This window comes from Gobius niger (genome assembly GCF_951799975.1).
Source record: "Gobius niger genome assembly, chromosome: 16".
Classification (NCBI taxonomy): Eukaryota; Metazoa; Chordata; class Actinopteri; order Gobiiformes; family Gobiidae; genus Gobius; species Gobius niger.
In genome coordinates this window covers 997,542-1,017,042 of record NC_136867.1, presented here as the reverse complement: position 1 = coordinate 1,017,042, position 19,501 = coordinate 997,542, and the positions used below count along the sequence as shown (strand labels likewise).

Below are 19,501 nucleotides of genomic sequence, written 5' to 3'. Positions count from 1 at the left end.
GGAAAATACTGGTCTTGGTCCTTGAACCACAGTTTTAAAACTATTGGCCAATGCAAATAGCTGAAAGGTTCATTTTGATGGGGTGCAATAGGGCAAAACTGCGTCACTGAGGCACATGGATCCGGGCGCCTAACACCCTCACAGTGTCTGCTGCCTGGCTCCCACTAACATGTTCAGCAGGAGGAAGGAAACGAGATCACATTACAGGCTGCATTTTCAATTGTCCAAAACCACTATCTTCAAATGTTGTTCCTTCATGAAAAAAACACAAACACGGAACTGTTCCGTGTCAACAGCCTGGCAGTGGCCTTGCATCGCTTCATTAAACACACGAGAGCATTAGCCCAGCGTGTACAGAAGCAGTGATTTCATCATGACAAAATCGGGCTGCAGCTTGGTTCATTTCTGCAGGCAAGGCAAGGCAAGTTTATTTGTACACAAGGCAATTCAAAGTGCTTCAAAGTTGCATACAATTACAAGAAAAACAATCAATAAAACATCAACATTAAAATTCATCCATTACAGTGAAAGGCAATACTCTCAGTTGTCATATGCAGCTGTGAGCATGGACCATTCACACAGACCCGGAAGTTAATCAACCAACACATTTCATGTCATTCTAGAATAGTAAAGCTGCGATCCTGACACTCCAGGATTTATTTTCCTCAGTAGATGTCAGTAGAAAACCCTGCTCTTTAGTATATTGCAAAAGCAGACATTTGTAGGAAAAACATAGTGGATCAAATTCTAAAGCATTTCATAACGGCCCTGTCATTTTTATGACCATGACCCTGAAAAGTGACCCTGCAAGTTTTGAAATTTTGCCCATGAAATTGTCCTTGCTGAGATGCTAGCACTTTGGATGCTACAGATAAGCTAGGAATGGGTTTGAACCATAGACCGTTCAAAAGAATAGACGACTCCTGCTCACTCCTCCCCGTTTACCACAATGACCACGCTCGAGGGGGACATCATGGCGGATTTACAGACTCCCCCTCCCCAGCTCTGACGAGGCATGTTCCTAAAAAAGGCATAAGGGCGGGATCTTCACTGTAGACTCCGCCCTTATGGACGTGTAGCTCGCACTGCTCCAATGCTAACAGTCCCTCATTAGTACGACATTTCTACTTTTTCTTTTTTTACGAAAACCAGCCTGGTTTCTTTAATTGTAACTAACCCAGCGTAATCACAGGAGGAAGATCTAGCTGTAGAAAGTTTAAGAAAACTAGAAACTAGGCTTTAAAGTTGTTTTTCACATGTCTAATGCGCAATGCTTTCCAATTGGAGACTAGCTACAATATGTAGGTACTACACAGCAATGGCAGACCCTCATGTCATCATCACAAAGGTATAGGGCCTATATACAGTAAGTGCATATTAGACACAATGTTTGCTAAACCATAGTTAACACAATAATATTTAACATTTGACCCACTTTTCGTTTGTCTATTTTTGTGATGTGAAATAAAATGATACTAGCTACAGTTTCTCCTGCATACCGTCAAATGGATACAGCCCCCTAATAAACAAAACAAAGAAGCAAAAAAAAAATATATATAAATATAAATATAAATATAAATATATATATATATATATATATATATATATATATATATATATATATATATATATATATATATATATTCCCTAAAACTGTCCGACATCACCGTCTATTTCCATGCGACATTTGTCATGTTACATCTGATCAATTATAGAAGCCATCTTTCCTGTAATACTCCCAAATGGGAGCAGGCATCTGTTGACAACACTCCACTGACATTATGCACATTCCTGCGGGTGGCGCGCCATTGGCCCCTGGCCCTGCCCATCACACTGTCCACCCCGCCCTCTCCGCGCGGCTCTGGAAGCCTACTGGCCCTGCTGCCCGTTCCTCGGAAGGCTCCCGGACCAATCAGCCGTTAGGGGGGCGGGGCTCTGACGGGTGGATCGGACTCCCGCGCCTTCAGTGGCACAATCCCCGAGCGAGCGAGCGCACACGGCCGACACTGGAGTAACCGCGACCCACCACTCTACGGACGGACATAACGCTTCTTTTTTGGGGGCCCCTCTCCGCATACACCACGAGGACGATCAGCTGTTTTTTTTTTTTTTTTTTACGATTTACACAGGGTTCTTCTCACCGGGAGGAGGGAAACGAGGGATTTTAAGACTTAAGTTTTTTCTTTTCTTTTTCTTTTCCCCGTTTTTTTGTTCTCCGCCGCACAAGAGGATTCTGTTTCCTGCGCTTTTAGCGGCGGCTTGTGTTTTGTTGCAAAGATGATGGTCGGAGAGGTCGAAGTGAAGGAACGACCGAGGCCGAGTCCCGACTATTTGATGCAGTTGTTAAATGAGAAGAAGCTCATGACCAGCCTGCCAAATCTGTGCGGCATCTTCACACACCTGGAGCGGCTCCTCGATGAAGGTAAGCCCCGGGTCTGTGGAGGGGAGTGTGGGGAAGGGGCCGCCTCTGCCGCCGCCGCTGTGGGAAGCGTGATCGTCGGGGTTCGGGGCTCAAGGCGAAACACTCACGCGGTCCCCCAAAAACCCTCACCGAGACGGGCATTTCTGACTCTCTTCCTCAAGTAAAACCCGCTAACCTCACACAAAAAACCAGTCGAGTGTGTCCACTGTCAGGGACACGATCCAACTCTGCAAATGTGGCTCTGTTTGGACTCCTTTACTTTTTTACTACGTAGCCACTTAAGCTAGTGGAGTTTCACACGTACCGAGTCCAGACCAGTTAAACATGTTATTACTGTACTTACGGGGGATAACAGTGTATTGTAACAGAATTAAAGCCAGAGCTAATAAAGTGGTGGTTAGTAACATGTGAAGGACTAGCTACAGTTGGCTCAAAGTGACTTTAAAGCAGTGTTTACGTGCTCGTAGCCTGCGCAGCGCTCCTGTGTGAGACTCTTTAAAGTCACGGGGCTAACCCGTGAAGTTACTTTGCTCAACTCCAGACGTGTGGCGACAAGTCCACAAACTTTTTCACCCGCTCTTGAAAAACAAAACAAAACTTCGCAAAGATTTGTGGTTTTGAACCCTGTTTGTGGAGCTCCTCGCGGACAGCTGTGTCGGGGAGGCCGGGTGCGTTCACACGGGCCTGACTGCACATGTTGGAGCGGTTTGTAGCTCGGGTGGGTTAGCCACATTTCAGGCTAGCAGAGACTCCGGGCTTGTTTTCATGAACTCGAAAGGAACCCGAGCGCTAACTCCGCCACGGTTCACAGACACGACCGCGCGAGAGGAGGAGGACAGCGGGCTTTTCTCTCTTTTTCTCTCTTATTTGTTACGAATGTGCACAGAAGAAGACTCTCCTCAGTGGTTTGTCTTTTGAACACATTGAGGGGTGACCAGTTGCCCGAGCGGCCGAGCTTCCAGCGGAGGAATGTGTCTGCTTGTTGCCTAAACAATGGCCAGTGAGGAGCAGAGGGGAGGACGGGGCTGGGGAACTTTTCCTCCTCACGGGGGGGTGTCTGTGGTGGCAGCCCGCGGTCGGTGCAAACACACGGTGCTTTTCTGTTGAGAATAGCCTATGGTCCGTTTCCCCCGCGTGCTGCAGTCCTCTCGTGGAAGCGTGCCCGACCGAAAACTGCGTCGCCTTTTGTGCATGTGTTGTGTATCCTAGGCTTGATATGTCTGCCTGCGTCAGCGCTGTGAGCCCAGAGCCGGCATGTCACAGAGAAACGCGCTGTTATGTGCCTTCTGTTGGGGGTATCAATGGTATAAGCCGTTGTAAGCGGAAGGTTTGGACCCACGGCTTTATGTAACGGAGTGGGGGGACACTACAGAGCGCCACAGCCCCCTCGCGCACTGTCCCCGCTGTCTGGAGAACAGCGATGTAGTTCGGCGACCGATTGAGCTCCGACCACATGGTGCCAATATGAGAAAAAGCCGAGTTTAGAGCTGAGGTAGGGCTGCACATATCATTTCGCAATTGAATCAACAATGAGTCGCATTCAGTCCCCATGAGGTCCTCCTATAAACCTGCTCACTCAGTAGTAAAGACATCCACAAACATGTTCAGAGAGGCAGGAGATTCTTGTATGAGCTTAGCGGTTCATATTTCAGTGTTTCCAAACGTAAATCAAATGACAAGTTCCTCTGATAAATCATTGCCAGGTGTCTTTCCACAATTTTACGGACAAGCAGGAGTACAATTATAGAATCTTTTCAAGATTGTGTGATTTGGTCCTATATCTCTATTTACTGGATCTAAAAAAAAACACACAAAAAACGTAACCCGTATAATTTGGGACGCACATGTATCCAATCCCTTCAAAACAATATTTCCAATCACTGTCTTTCAATGTGCACAATGACACAGCCGACTCTCAGCGCTCCGGCAGCTGGTTAACCAAAGGCAGGATGAAGCGGAGGAGCCGTGTCCTGGGTGGAAAGCTGCGTGTCTGGATGAGCAGTTGTGTTCCCGTCTGTAGCGGCTGAACCGGTCTGCTAAGATTCCCGGGCTTCTCTCAGAGCCGATAAACAGGACACTCCGTGCACAGAAGCACATACCCACGGCGACACTCGGCAAACACTCGCCAAAGGAATGGAGGAAACTGTAGGTCTTTGGTCAACACTTAATCGACCATGGCGGCTAGTCTTGGCTTTCAAACAGAATGCTGTTTGTATTGTCTACCTTGGCTTTGATGCACTCGGATGGAATTTCTCTTTTTCTCTGGTTTAGTGACAACGCCATGATTGTCAGTTTGTGGAAGAGTTATTTTAATTTCTGAGTCTTCTCCAGTGCAATAATATAAATCTTTAAAAAAACTTACCTCAATCTATGGGCAGCATACTTTTTATAGTCATAGCTTGTTTCCTCAGTAACTGTGTGTTCTCTTTTTTAAATGAATTTTCAACATCTCTCTTGCTATTCACAGCAGGGATTTTGTAATCAAAATAATCGCAAATCTTTCTAAATCTCATCCCGTCACAATAGCGCTACCCTTGTACTTCTCTGCAACAATTACACGTTACCTGCTGTGCGATTGATTCAAGCTTTTAAAAAAAGTCCTTAACACGAGGTCTGCAAAACACTGGAGTTTGAAGAATCGGGGGCGCAGTGCATCTGTTCGCTCCATTTGGATCCGTGTGTTTTTGTTTGCAGCGAGTGTAAAGTCAGGAAGCCGTTGTGTTTTTCTTTCTCATTCCCCCTCCGCCGTTTACCGTCACCAGCCCCCAAATTCACACCGCTGTGCCAACGCAGTTCAGGGACAAGGCGCCACGCTACCCAAGATAGATTTGTTTTTGGGGGTTTTATTTATTTTTTTCTTACACATGAGGAAAAACAATCCAGCAATAGCCTGCCAGTTCTGTGAGACTTAAGAGAGAAGCGGAGAGACAGGCGAGGTGTTTACTTGTAAATGTAATTGCTATTTTTTTCCTGACAAATATTGTGATTAGATTTGCATTTCCCCCTCCTTTTAGCAGACTTAAAGGAAACACGCTGACGCTATTAACTGTTGGTGCATTCCATCTGCAAAAACACACAAGCGCTCCACTTCATTCATGGACCGATGTCATGCACAATCAACTTTTGATAATGGTAATCTTGCAGAGCGGGTCAGTTTCGCCCCACCACGGCTAAAAACAACGTGGTGGGGCGTCACTGAGAGATTTCTATAATGTGTTTCTGTGTTTTACATTCTGCACTCCGTCCCCAAACGTGTTCTGATCCTGACCTTGGCCCAACCGTCTTCCTCTCGCTGATAAGCGTGTTTGACAATACATATCTGTTTTGAAACCTTTGACTTGCTGGTGCCTGTTGCATTAAAGTAAGAAGTGCGCTCTCTGCTGGGCTAAAGCTTAACCGCTCTTTATCAGACCTATAAAATCAAACACACTATTTGGACCAGGACTATTCATTTTGTTTTAATGGGCCACATTTTTAGGGGACATAGGCCACTGTGTCAGTCAGTTGGCAAGCCTCCCACGACCACCAAACAGATTCACTTTGGGGATAGACCCTTAAAAAACCACAGAAAGATACAGGATTAAGTGTCAGTGTTGTTTTGAAGGCCTAGCGCTAAGCACACCCCAGAAGCACATGGCTGCCTACTTAATATGCATACTATAGTGCTCCCGTCACTGCTGTTGGACGTGACTCTACCAGAGGTCTGACTCTTAATGGAAGCACTGCAAAGGTCATGACAATTCTCTGTAGTAATGGACTAGCTGTGGATGTTAGCTGTAGCCACTGTAGCTTTAGCTGGTGCGTCGCGATGAGCTCAGTAAGATAATGAACAGGCCTGGTTTAGACACTTTATTTTAATTTATATTTCAAAGTTGGCAAGGTTAATGGGGGTAAAGTTATATAAAACAAGATACAGATGGCATGTTTGGAACTGCCCATATACGGTCATGTTCGAAGTCGCCAGAGTGGGAAAACAAAAGAAAAGGCAGAGCTTTCTCCCGTTTCTCCACCATTACATTAACAAATGCTGAATTATGAATATACTTTCATACTACATATAAATGTAAAGACACAGCAAAGAGCAAAAGGGTTCAACAGCCCATAAAGACTTAAAAAACGGACAGTGCTAACCCGTAAGCTAGTGAAGCTAACATTAGATTCATGCTACGTTGGCAAACAAGTGCAGTTTTTCGTTTCTACAGAACAATTTGCCGCAAAAAAAACATCCAAATGGACCTTTTGGCTTGACTTTATTGCTGTGTAATAAGTATGTTTATAGTCCGCCAGAAAAGAGCTATAAAAGGGAAAAGTTTTGATTGAAATCAGGTTTTCTTCCCCGTTGTATGACACGTTGCTGTCTGTATAGGACCTTTTAAGCCCATAATCCAGGGATTCCCAAACGTTTTTACTGGGACCCCAAAAACTGTAAACAACTCAGGACCTCCAAGTTATTGCCTCTTATGCTACATTAGGCCAGGAAAAACATTTTAAAATCACGTTAATGTGTATTTAAACAGTTTATTTTGAGTAATTGAATGGATTTCACAACTTCTATTCACATCGTCTAGGCTTTTTTCTTCTTGAAATAATCTGGGGACCCCCACCCAAGGTTTTGGGAACCACCGCCCAAAGCCATCACTCTGCACTCAGTGTGTTCTTCACGGCGCAACCGGTTTCCTAGCATGCCAATTGCTGAAAGTGATTCTTGTCACAGTGCCTTTCCCACTTCAGTCCTCCTTACATAGACATTATTTCAAAATATGAAGTACAAATTCTGTTCACCAAAGGATTTAGTTTTAGTCTCCGTTGCGCAGATTCATCCACTGTGAGAGCCCACAGAGACACGAGGACATTATTCCCTTCAAAATCACAGTCTTCTTGATTTGCCAATTAAAACTGCACTTTTCTGATGTGATTGCTCTTAACCTTTGAGCCCCACTGTCTAGTCTTATACGTCATTGGATATAAAGCGACTTAACTGGACCCGCCACACACTTTGCCGCAGATTTCCTCACACGTTCCGCACCACATGCTCGGTTTACAGTCGTTTCTAGGACAGCAGCACAAACTTCAGTGCGATGCTAAATATTACAAGCGCGTGTGATGCAATCTGCCCCCGTGCGCCCCGTCTGGTTCCTGTTAGGGCTGTTTGTTCAGCCCACCCTCTTGGCCGAGTGTGCCTGCTGACATGTGGCATTCAGATCCACCCTTCCTGTACGCACCCGGCCCGACCCCAACTCAAAACAGCGTCCCACCCCAACAAAAAAAAAAACAGGCCCCGCTCCCTCCTCCCGCTGGTATTTGGAACGTTTGATAAATATTTGAAGCAAGTTTTCTCTGGATTCGCTGGCTGTAATTCTGCGCAGCAGCGGGGAGGATTGCACAAGGCGTTTTGTGCTTTAATCGCTTCCCTTACTCACCGTGACTTGTTGTTTTGGCTCACTTGTCTATATGGCTTCTGCAAACGGATTAAAACAAACCATAGTAAACTGCTTGTACATCTGTGTGGGGAAAAGTTGACTTGGCGTATAAGTTGGCGTTTTGTGGATGGTTATGTTTGAATGTAACATTTCTGGTTTCTTCTTCAGTCTATCATTTAAACATTTGTGAATTTTAGTTCATTTTGTCCCCTGACATGTTGTTTTTAGCCTTATTTAAACGGCTTCACTCTCTTCTGTGCCAGTAGAAAGTGAGTCCAGGAGTGTCGCTGGCACAGACGCAAGCAAAGGTGCTATAAGTATGTGTGCTATAAGTTGTAAAATGCTAAGATGTACAAAGGTACTGTACTATGCAAGTATAATTAATTACATCTGACATTTAAAGGATATAATGCCTTTAAAAACATACCTCCATCAACAACATATACATAGGAATCAGGTAAAGTACGCTACTTCAGACTCCCTGCAGTTCGGCCATCAAATACTCATCCATTTGTTTGCACACCCTTGGAAAAAAGGAACCTTGTATTTGTTATTTTCTTTCTCATTCCCACTGCTGCCTGCAGAGGGCACTCCAGGCCAGTCTTTTCCATACACAGTCATTCATTTTGTAGTTTCAAACCTAAAGTGTCAATGCTGAAGTACGCAAAATAATGTTTGGAATCCACATTGTTGTCCATTTGAACTTTTTCCTGTCTTTTGGACCGCGGCGCGATGTCAGAAATGTGACTAAGCCCAGTCACTGTCTGCTCTCGAGCGGACGCCTAATGAGAGCAGAAAACCCCTCACTGTCCTTCAGGCTGTTCCCTGAAACCATGCGTCCCCGCAAACAGCTGCACACCCCCTCCCCTTGCACCCAAGCCCAGGCATGTCGTCCACGAGGGCAGGGTCGAAGGACGTTTCCGCTAATGGTCAAACTGGTCACATTCATAATCTGAGGTCAGTTTAGGGAGTTTTAAAGGTCAGAATTATGCTCTAGTTATTTTTATTTAAACCTCGGCCAAAACAAAAACACACTTTTTGCTCCAGTTTTTAACTTGTTCAAACTCCAAAACCAGGAGCTGTAAACCTGTCCATTATAAAGTTCCATGACGAATTGCCCAGCCCTACAAATTGGTGTGAATGTTTGAACAGAGCTACCATAATATGCAGGGCTGGGAACCTCTTGGTACCTCACGATACATGTCTTACGATAACAATTATCTATCGATACGTCGATAATCGATATATTGCACACAAATGACCTACGATACATACTACATGTTATTCATCATTTACATTTCTTTTCATGTGCTTTGTACCACTTTCTTCTGTGTCTGTAATGATCCCTGACTTACAGACTGAAAATGGGTCAATAGATCCGTCAGTGACTTCATTTACATTAAGAAAACATAGTCCTGTTTAAAAAGGAATAAATCAATCCCAAATTCATCATCTTTATTCATATAAAACTATCATTAAAAGTAAGTTATTTGTATGACAGTGTTTGGTCCAAGTGCTTTAAACTGTAGTGCTGCCCCCTGCTGTCCTGACTGAATTCTTAATCATTATTGGCCTCTATTGACGCTGAAAACAGTGGAGCACTGCTGCCTCATTAATATGCATGATGTCACTCATTAATATGCATCAGTATCGTATCGTTCCACAAAATATATCGGAAGGAATATATCGGAAATCGATGTATTGTCACACTTCTAATAATAAGATATTCCTGTATCTGCTTCTCATGAATTCACCCTCATTTAGAAAAAGAGTTCCAAAACAAATGAATGAACATGTCCGCTGATTTCCACGTGCTCACACAGTTTCACTTTTGTCTTTACCACAAAAAAAAAAATGCAGCTGCATGTGGTTCTTTTGGGACTCTTCTTTGGCGACGTCACGCAGTCATGAAAATGACTTTGGTTTGTATTGTCCAGCCGTTACTGGCGAGTGGCAGCGTCAGGCACAAATACGTTCCGGCTCATGAGACGTGACAGCGGTTTACCGCGGGTCCTAACGTTCTTACGACCCACCTGCCGTGAGCTTATATAGCCGCGGCCATTGTAAAACCGGTTAATCTCGACATCACTACTGCCCCCAACAACTGCCCGACTGAGATCAAACGATAAGCCCCCGCGTGGTCCAAATGCCCGACACTTACAGGGTCCCCTACCTCCACATTTGTTCAAGTCTTCACAGCTGCTTCCCATGGGTGCGCGGGAGGGGGGGGGGGGGAAGGCGACACCACCCGCCTGACGCCTCTCAAGGTCACCGCGACCGACAGCCCCCCCCTGTTTTTATTTAAACCCCCGTCCGTCACAGTTGTTCATCTCCCGGAGGTGACACTCCCCCCTCCCGGCCCACACGTGCAGTTCATTTTTTTTATTTCACTTTATGATCTGCCAGCACAACAAGGCGCTTCAAATTGCTATATTTTCTCTTTGGCAGGAGGAGACAGCCCATATAACATCTCCCGTGACTGAAGCGCCGGAGTTGTGAGTTAGCGGAGCATAGGAGAAAAAAGGAGAGTCTTCTTTTCCCCTCGTCTTGTCAGATTGTTGGCAGAAAGTGGTTGAGTTGCAAGATTAACTGCGGCTGAATGGGAATGGCCATTGTTAGAAAAAAAAGGGCCGAGCAATTTTGGAAAGATAAGTGATTTTTTTCTGGCAAGTAATTGGGATGTTTATTAGGTTTGCAATTTTTGTTTTGATATTAAGATTCAGTAAAAAACTTTTACCACCACTACTATGAAGAGGACTTTGCTGTACGTAAAGGTATGTAATGGAAACATGTCAAGTTCATTTTATTTAAATCAATATGTAATGTAAACCACTGTCAAAATCAACAGCTGTGAGAATGTGAAAGGTGGATTAAACACAGATGGATTTTGCTGTTGACGTTGTACAGCCTAAATCATTGGCTCTCAAATCTTTGACACCAGTCACCTCCTCTTTCGACCGTATCACCAGGACTAGATCAAGCTCAAATTAGTGTAATTAAGCCAAAAATGAAAATACAGTGACAGCAGGGGGCGCTTTATTAGGGCTGATTTAGTCAGGACATTCATGTTTAGTAGGTGTTTTAGAGGAAGCTTCTTTGAAAGACAAAAATCAGCAGATTCCAACTCAAAAAATGGGAAGTCTCTATGACTTTCGATTCTGGAGACATTGAATGAAAAAAAAGTTTTTTTTAAAAAGAAAAAAGTTGGAAAATATTTACAAAAGGGGAAAAAAGAACACAAAATGAACAAAAAGAGGGGTAGGTGAGGCTGTTTACTTATTCCATATTCATACATTTCCTTGTTTGAATTTGTTAACGGATCACATACCAAATGAAAATCAGAGCGTCCTTTAACGGCTCTTAATGTTATGGCCAATGGCTCGATTGCCAAAGCAAATACCAACGGCGATAAAGGACAGCCCTGCCTAGTAGAGCACCCTAGAGGGAAGTAAGATGAATTCACATTATTAGTTTGAACAGATGCCTGGAGTTGAACATATTAATTTGATTAAAGATACAAAACTGGGACCAAATCCAAACCTTGACAGGGTCGAGAAGAGATAATCCCACTCGAACCTATCGAAGGCCTTCGCCGCGTCCAGGGAGAGCAGCAACTCCTGATTTTGTGTATCATATATATGATCGTTTTAAATGAGTGACCAATGGACGGATTCACAGTGACTTACTGCTAACCAACAAACAGGCCTTAACTTTCTCTTCTATTCCTCAGACTCCAGCTCAACATTTCTCTATTCCATTTCTGCTTCCCCTAAGTTTTACAATTCTACTTCATGATTTGCCCTGCAAATCTGTAGTTTAGGCTCATTTATACTGATGGTTGAGTCTCTCTCCCTCGCCTGTGTCTGGCCTCAGCATTGACCTAGCACGTGTTTTGGAAGTAAGGAATAGTTTGCTACAGTCGCAGTTAGAAAGTGTCAAAGGCTGGAAACGTAATGTTTTCTGACAACGCACATAAGTTGCAAATCATCAGAAAAAAAAAGGAATTTCTTTAGCAAATCCTTTGACTCAACTTTACAAACAGCCGGCGCCAGCCACTCCAAGTAGTAGTATTTTCCCTTTGGCAGGCGAAGACAGACCAAATAACAGCTCCCACAACCGAAGCCCCGGCATTGCACAAGAGTTTTTTTTTCTTTTCCAGTATTTGTTGTCTAAAGCGCCTGTGCCCCCCTCTTTGTTAGCAGATTGCCGTTTTATTGTGATAGAGGCACATCATCATAGCCCTCGTTCCACTCGGCGGCGTCCTCTCCACGTACACGCCGCGCCTTGTTCGTTTGAGTGGGCTGTGATTGTAGCAGGGACGTTCCCCGGAGAGCTGTCAGCGTTTTGGAGGACAAACTGTCTGCCGTCGTCATAGCCGGCCCGTCCACTGGGAACAGCTGTTAAAGCACGGCGTTTGTTTAATGACAGGGAAGTGGGTTTACTACCTAAGACTGTCGCCAACAGATAACACCACGTCTTCAACAACTTTTTCTACTGGGATGAGAAATGATGCAGACAGGTTTCTTTCCCCGGAAACGGACAGACGACGGGGACGATGGACAAGGAAACACTGACTAATAAAGATGTTGCAAGTTAAGGCTGGTGTTGAAAAAATGATCTCCAGATTCAAGTCATTTAGATTTGTCAAAAGAACGAAATAGCCTTAAGTGAGTTTTCCCAATACACCGAAGGTTGTGGTTTTGATGTAATTTGAGCTGGTGTTAATAATGTTGTTAATTAAATCATCATTCTCCTTTACACTGTGACTAGAAATGTGTTGCTGAGTGAGAAGAAACATTTTATTTTGTTTGATTTTGTGCCATAAAATATAGTGCACTTGACCTTTAGCTTCATGATTAAATGATTATCTTTGCTCCGTCACTACTACTATTACTGCTACTGATAATACTACTGCTCCTCAGGCCTAAAGGCTGTACCTTTCTGTATTACATGCAGTTTGTGGATGTTATCACAGACCCAAACTTTTGTGAATGCTTCAAAACAGCCCAGCTCTGATTTAGTGTGGTGGAATGGCCCTGCAGATGTTGCATCTATGGGCTCAAAGTGATGAAACGTGATGAAATATGAGGACTGTTGCCATAGCAATTAACCATTCATAACAAAGTCTTCTTGCTCTGGAAGTCCGTAAAGTCATGTTACTGACTCTGTAGAACTGTTTTCATTTTTCAGATATATTTCTGCACTTTTAAAACAGAAACTTTAAAAGTGTTATTGTAGGATATTTATTGTTTTTTCTCCTCAATAGAATAGAATAGAATTGAAAGAGATCTGATGCCATAAGTTCTTCAAACAGTCCTTCTCTCTCTATAGAGATTTCATCTGCTGTACTTATCTACACTAAGGTGGGCCGTCTCTTCCGTGTTATCAGAGTGGACATGTGTCTGGTAAAGCTCACAGACAGCAGGCAGATAGACGTGCCTGGCCTGTTACTTTATCAATGTAGTTTGACCCCCCCCCTGTCCTCCTCCCCCAGCCTGACGCCCCCCCGACATACAATCAATCCCCCGCTAACAAGACTGAGCGCCACTTCCCTCTGCCCCATCCAGATTACCGAAAACAAGCACCGCTGATGGAGAGTGGCAGGAGCGCTCCCAAATCCTCCCCCGCTCGCCCCTGAGAGCCACTTAGGGCCGGAATTTCATCTAATCCACGCTGTCGGTGCTACTCATGACCTGGTGTTTCCTTTATTTGGGGTGAAAACCTTTTGGACACCTCACGGTTTGATACGATACACAGCTCATGGTGACCATTCCATCACAATGTCACCATGTTTCAGCAGGATGACCGGGCTGTACCGTCAGTTCAAAACAACACGCTCCATCGCTTAAATGACACCTGATTTATTCCCACTGAAGGTTTACAGAATAGTGGCACATCATTCATTTACATAGCCTACATTTCAAGTACAACAAACTACACGTCCTGTTTCTAAAAGCAGTACTTGACTCACTGGTAAAGCTTTTAAGTCTTTTCTGAAGCTGATGCTGATGTGCACCGCTGGTATTTGGCCAGTGTGTGATCCTTCTAAACTGTAGGTGAGTCGGTGTTGAACTGTGACAGCAGGGGGCGCTTTATTAGGGTTACAGGGCTGATTCATGTTTAGTAAGTGTTTCAGAGGAAGCTTGTTCGAAAGACGAGCACATTCCAACACAAAAAATGGAAAGTCTATGACTTTCGATTCTGGAGATATCAGATTTTTATCAGCATTATATTGGCCGATAGCCAATATTTTAAGATACCCATATACAGTATTTGCCCGATATATGGGTTGACAAAGGTTGATAAGATAAGACAAACCTTTATTGATCTCACAATGGAGAAATTGACCTGTTCCATTCAGCTCTTAGAAACACTCAGGGTGGGCAAATAGACCGGAAATGTGAGAAAAATAAAGAAACAATTAAATAGTATAACAGTGGTATCTTCTGTACAATGACTACCAAGGAGTTTGTGAGGACAACAGTATAAACAGTAAATACTAAACTAAATGTTAAAGTCAGTATTAGCAGTGCAGGTTTACATCATCTACTTAAAGTCATCTACTTCAATAATAATAATGCTGCCCTCCACTGCCCTGGCTGTATTCTTGTCCACTATTAAAGTGATAATCTGTAAGTTTAAATGTCCTGCAAACTTAAAAAGATTATGCACAATTGACTGTGTAGACCTGCAATTTGACGTAATATATGAAATGCTAAATAATAAAGTCCCGCCCTTTTCGGATTTCTACTAATCTAATCTGAATCCCCGGTGCCGTGAGCCGGCCTGTCTGGTCCAGTCAGGAGGGGATGGGGCGGGAGCTTGATCGTTTACTGTCCACATCCTTTTCTTCCTTTCCTCATTTTGCAAACTAGGAGTGGCCTTCAGGTTGAGTCAGGAGGAGAGGGGGCGGGACTTGATTGTTTCAGCCTCATTAATATGCACAACATCATTACATTGGACAGTCTCTGTGGAATGAGACACGGCAAAATGGACTCAAATTTGACAGGTTTCCAATCACAAAGTTGACTAAAATAAATGGCAGCCATCTTCTCAAATGATTTAGAAGTTCCTTATAGTGATATTTCCTTTTCACTTTGTCCTCTCTCATAAAAACAGACCTGTAGGTGAGTTTAGTTTCATTCACGCACATTTGAGGAATGCTCCAGCGTCCTGCCCGGCCGCTCTCGCCGCGGCGCTGTAATAAATGTTCCGGCAGCACCAGTTTGACAGGGCGAGCAGCGGAGGTTCCACTAGGACGTGTTACTTGCGAGTCTTCCTCTATCTGTCCTCCCGCCGCCCGGACCAGCCCGTCAGGCCCGGCAGATAAAGTCATCCAGCGACAGCTCAGGGGCCGTTATCTCGCGGCACGGATCCCGCGAGTGCACGGGCCGCTCTTATCACCGCTGCCCCTGCCGCGCCCGGCCCCCCCTGGCTCTGGTCTCCGCGGCGCCGACACATACAAGGCTGGGCTTCCCCCTTAACCGCCAGCTGCCACACAGAAGCCAACACACTTTCAGGAGAAGGCTAATTGAGATTATCAAGCCATAAAAGTCAAAGAGTGCGTAAATCTTGGACCTCACTCCAGTCAAAGTCTATTATTAAAGGTTCTAGAAACGTCCTGCAGGGGGCACTTCAGGCCAATTTGGAATCCTGACATTGCATTTTATAAGTGTGAAATACTGGTGGTCAGACTCCCAAAACAAACCTCATTAATGCAGGATTTGAAACGGAATTCTGGTGAGTGATTTTCCTTTTGATATAGATAGGAGCAATGTCAGTGAGAAGGTTAGCGCCCCCTGTGGGTGAAGCAGAAGCTCTCGTCTGTTGAAATGAACGGCAGAGATTGTCTGAGAACTTCTCATTTACATCTGATGAAAATTGTCGCATAATTATAATTTTATTTCAGTGAAGCAGTCATTTTAATGAGGACATTTTGGGCAGAAAAGTTATTTTTAGTTGAATTTTTGAGCCACAGCCCCATCGACATAACATGGTTAACATGGCATTTTTTTCTCCATCTATGTCACTTCCTGTCAGTGTAGGAAGTGAAACTATAAACATTACAAAAATGGTTAAACTGGGTAAATGTTTAAGCAATATCTTAAATATAATTGTTAGCTATGTTTTAGCAGAAATATTTGAATGTGTCATAATGTACTTAAATGATTTTTAAACTGAGCTGAACTCACTGTGATTATTATCATCAGAAACATTTGCTTGTATAACTTGTGTAACTACAGCTTTTACATTGTTATTAAATGAAATGTCTGCAGCCGACGATGTAGTTTTGTGGACTGTGAGAAAATGATCTAAGCATAAGCAGCTAATCTACGAGCTATTGCTAACACTAATATGTGTTTAAAGACCCAGAGAATCATGACTAAGACCGAACGCTGAGCACATTAATAAGTCTGAATATTTATCGGTTAAAGAAGTCACAAAGGACATGATACATGGCCACTAGGTGGAGCTATTTCCAAAATCACGACCATTTACAGATAGTGGCCATCAACCAACTGGCTCTTCTATTTTTTCATTCCAAATGAAATGCGTGCTCATTGTTGAACTGTGTCCGTGAGTGAGGCCATAACGAGAAACGATATCTGCCGCCATATTCATTCTCCTTTTGTTTTCACCCAGAGGGGGTGGGGCCTCGGCAAAAGCGCCCAGATGTTGCTCCATCTATATTTTTTTCAATCAATCATTTCTCAGTGGTGACTAAAATGAGTCTTCAAAATCAAGATCAACAGTAAGGTACACTTTTTACAATCCAATGTTGAAGATGAACACGTCCCCAGAGGTTTATTGTATAACAGGAACTGTAACTTGGCGTCTCTGTGGATGAAACTAGTAAATCGTTAATTTCGCTGTGCTCTCCCTGACTTGAAACAGACTCTGAAAGTAATGACTTTGACACACAGTCTGCAGTTAACCATAAATAAGGTCTGGAAGCGTTCGCTCGTAAAGGCCCATTTAAAACCAGATGTGAGTCGACTGTGGTTTGAGCCTGGGTGGTGCTAAGTCTGAGAGGAAGACTCTCAATGTCTAATGATGACGTGGCAGGATACGTATCACATTTGACTCGAAAGTGGCCTGCGTCGCATTTGAAATCAGTGGGACTTTGTTGGTCGCACAGTTGTGAAGCGGAGAGGCCGGATACAGGAGAATGTTTCTGAACATTTCATAGCATTGTCTCAGCAATCCAACAGGCATCTAAACTGCTATTGCAGTCACATGACTTCTGTCCATTTTGGCGTGCGTTTATCATAGAAAAGTCACACTGAAGTCGATGCTATGTCCAAAAAGAGCAGCTCATGCAGAGGAGCAGAGCTGAGAGTTACAGTGCATGTGAGTGTGCATAAGGCTTTAATGCTTTTGAAAATGTGTTGTAAGTAATAATCGTTTTATTTCAGCTACTGACAGGAAGTCACATAGACAAAGGTAAAGTTCCAGAGCAGTTGGACTCACTCATTTCCCATTGACATAAAATAAATGAAGTTAGCTCCAGCTGCTGAGCCACAGGTCATACAAACCTCTCCCAGAGAAAGCTCTAACCACACTCCAAACATCTGGCCTTGGATAGAACATGTGACAGAGGTCAGAGTGTCACTGTTGTTTCCTCAGAGGGGTCACAGATGTGTTTGTTGTGGCTAACTGCCACCTGCAGTAGAATGCCAACGTCTGACACAGACATGACAAAGTGAAAGCTTTTCTGTTTTCCGCTTGGATGTATTCATTTAGTCTTTTGGAGTGGAAGCAGATCTTTGGTGAATCCTGCGCTGCTACGTCTGTGCCATGCCAACATGTGTCTGTCTGTTTCCGGTCGTCTTTGTGAGCAGCATTGTCAGTGTCTTAAGCATTTGGAGTTGGCTCGGTGTCATTGGCCTTTTGTGCATCAGCATTTTACAATAAAACAGCAGACACATATTCTGTAACGCTGCGGTTTGTTTGTAAGCTACACATATAGCCCTAAAAGCAGTAGTACATGCTGCAGGAGTATTTAGGCCAAGCGTCTGATCTGTTTACCTCCTCTCTGCACGCACCAGAAGTGTTTTTGTGCTTTTTCCTGAGACATCACAGGCCTTCTCCCGCTCCTCCGCCCCGTCCTGTCAAGCCTTCTCCCGCTCATATCTACGCTTTGACTAATTTAGATGACATCACCACAATACACTCGCTATTTGACTGCCTGTACCCCCGGCCCCTCCTCGCCGCATTCTTCAGATGCCTCAAATATCCGCCCCCCCCTCCCCCCCGCACTGGCGCGAGCTCCTTTTCTTCACTCCACGGCGCTTCCCCCTTTTGTGTGCGCGCTCATTCCGCCGCCTCTCAGCTGTCAACAGGCGTACAAAAGCTGACTATTTGATTTCATTGGAATCAAGCGCTGATATTTTCCCCCTTTCTCCTCGTGATTTGATTCTGGATGGAGTGAAAAGGAAGGCGCTGAATGCCGCCTCTGTCATGCCCACCCCCTTTCCCGGGCCCCGGCTGTGGCGTTTGGCAGCGGCGCAGGAATGTGACCAGGAGCAGAGGCAGAGGAGAGCACTTGACCTCCAGCCTGTTTGTTTTCACCTCTGTCGCTCTGGAAAGGGTTCGACCTGTTGGACAGAGAGACGGCACTAATCTGTGGAAAGTGGCTGCTTTGGTGCGATGACGAATCAGTTAGCTTGTCGACTACACAAAGCAGTAGCTGATTTTAGCCTTGTTTAAACTGTCATACCTGTTAGTGTTGGCTCTCGGTCATTCAGGAACGTTCTGGCATTGACTGGACCTGGAAATCTACATACTTTTTATTGATTCAGGCCTATTTTCAGGGTATCCGCTGCGATTTAAAAATCAAAGTTGTTAAATGAATTGTGCCAAAATCTAAGCCTTAAAGGAACAGGCCACCATTTGTCCTTTCTGAGATATGTTCTTACCAGAGCTTAGACGAGTTGATCCGTACCTGTCTGGTCTTTGTACCAGTGGAAGAGCGCTGCGCTTTCCTGCCTGTAGAAGCCGTGCCACATGGGACTCAAGTTCCATCCGTCGTCCCCCACTCACACTCTTAAGCACACTCTCACTCATCCTGCCCTATTGTACATGTTTTGAGTGGTAGGGGAAACCTGAGTACCCGGAGGGAACCTACGCAGACACAGGGAGAACAGGCCAACAACCTCTGGACAGAGATCGAACATGGGACCTTCTCATGTGACGCACAAGCGAAAACCGCCGTGACACAGTGTCAGATTTTTGCCAGCAATTCTGTTTTGTGCTGTAGTCTGATATTTTTCAAGTTCTGGAATATGTAAACACGGCCGGAATGTTAAACAATAAAAAGCCAGTCTCAAGTTTTGAAGTTCTATATTGACACGATCAGATCTCGTATGGATGATGGGAGGAGCGTGACCACTGCACAAAGCCTTTCTCCAGCACACCCCAATGCTCCTCAGTGGGTTAAAGATCTGGACTCTGTGGCGGCCCGTCCATCTCGTGCTTCCTGGCATTGGGAAGGGAAGAAGGATGGAATAACCTGGTCGTTCAGGATGTGCAGGTCGTCAGTCTTTGGGCCCATACTGTTTCCGAACATTGACTTGAACAACTGCTGCAAACCCCAGATCAGTTTGTTATAGTTTGTAGTGACTGGTTTCGGTAAGGGAGTGTTTATAAGGTAGGCTAG

The 19,501-nt window shown here is 44.4% G+C and overlaps 1 protein-coding gene across 5 annotated transcripts in view; it reads left to right on the top strand.

Annotated features, from left to right (window-relative positions):
• Positions 1 to 1,978: 1,978 nt before the first annotated feature.
• Positions 1,979 to 19,501, top strand: part of qkia (QKI, KH domain containing, RNA binding a) — a 150,906-nt gene continuing 133,383 nt past the window's right edge. For all 5 annotated transcript variants that reach the window (XM_079573220.1, XM_079573221.1, XM_079573219.1 and 2 more), the window contains exon 1: positions 1,979 to 2,422. In XM_079573220.1, the coding sequence (XP_079429346.1) occupies positions 2,278 to 2,422 (145 nt within the window). In that variant the 5' untranslated portion in view covers positions 1,979 to 2,277. The remainder of the gene's footprint in view (positions 2,423 to 19,501) is intronic.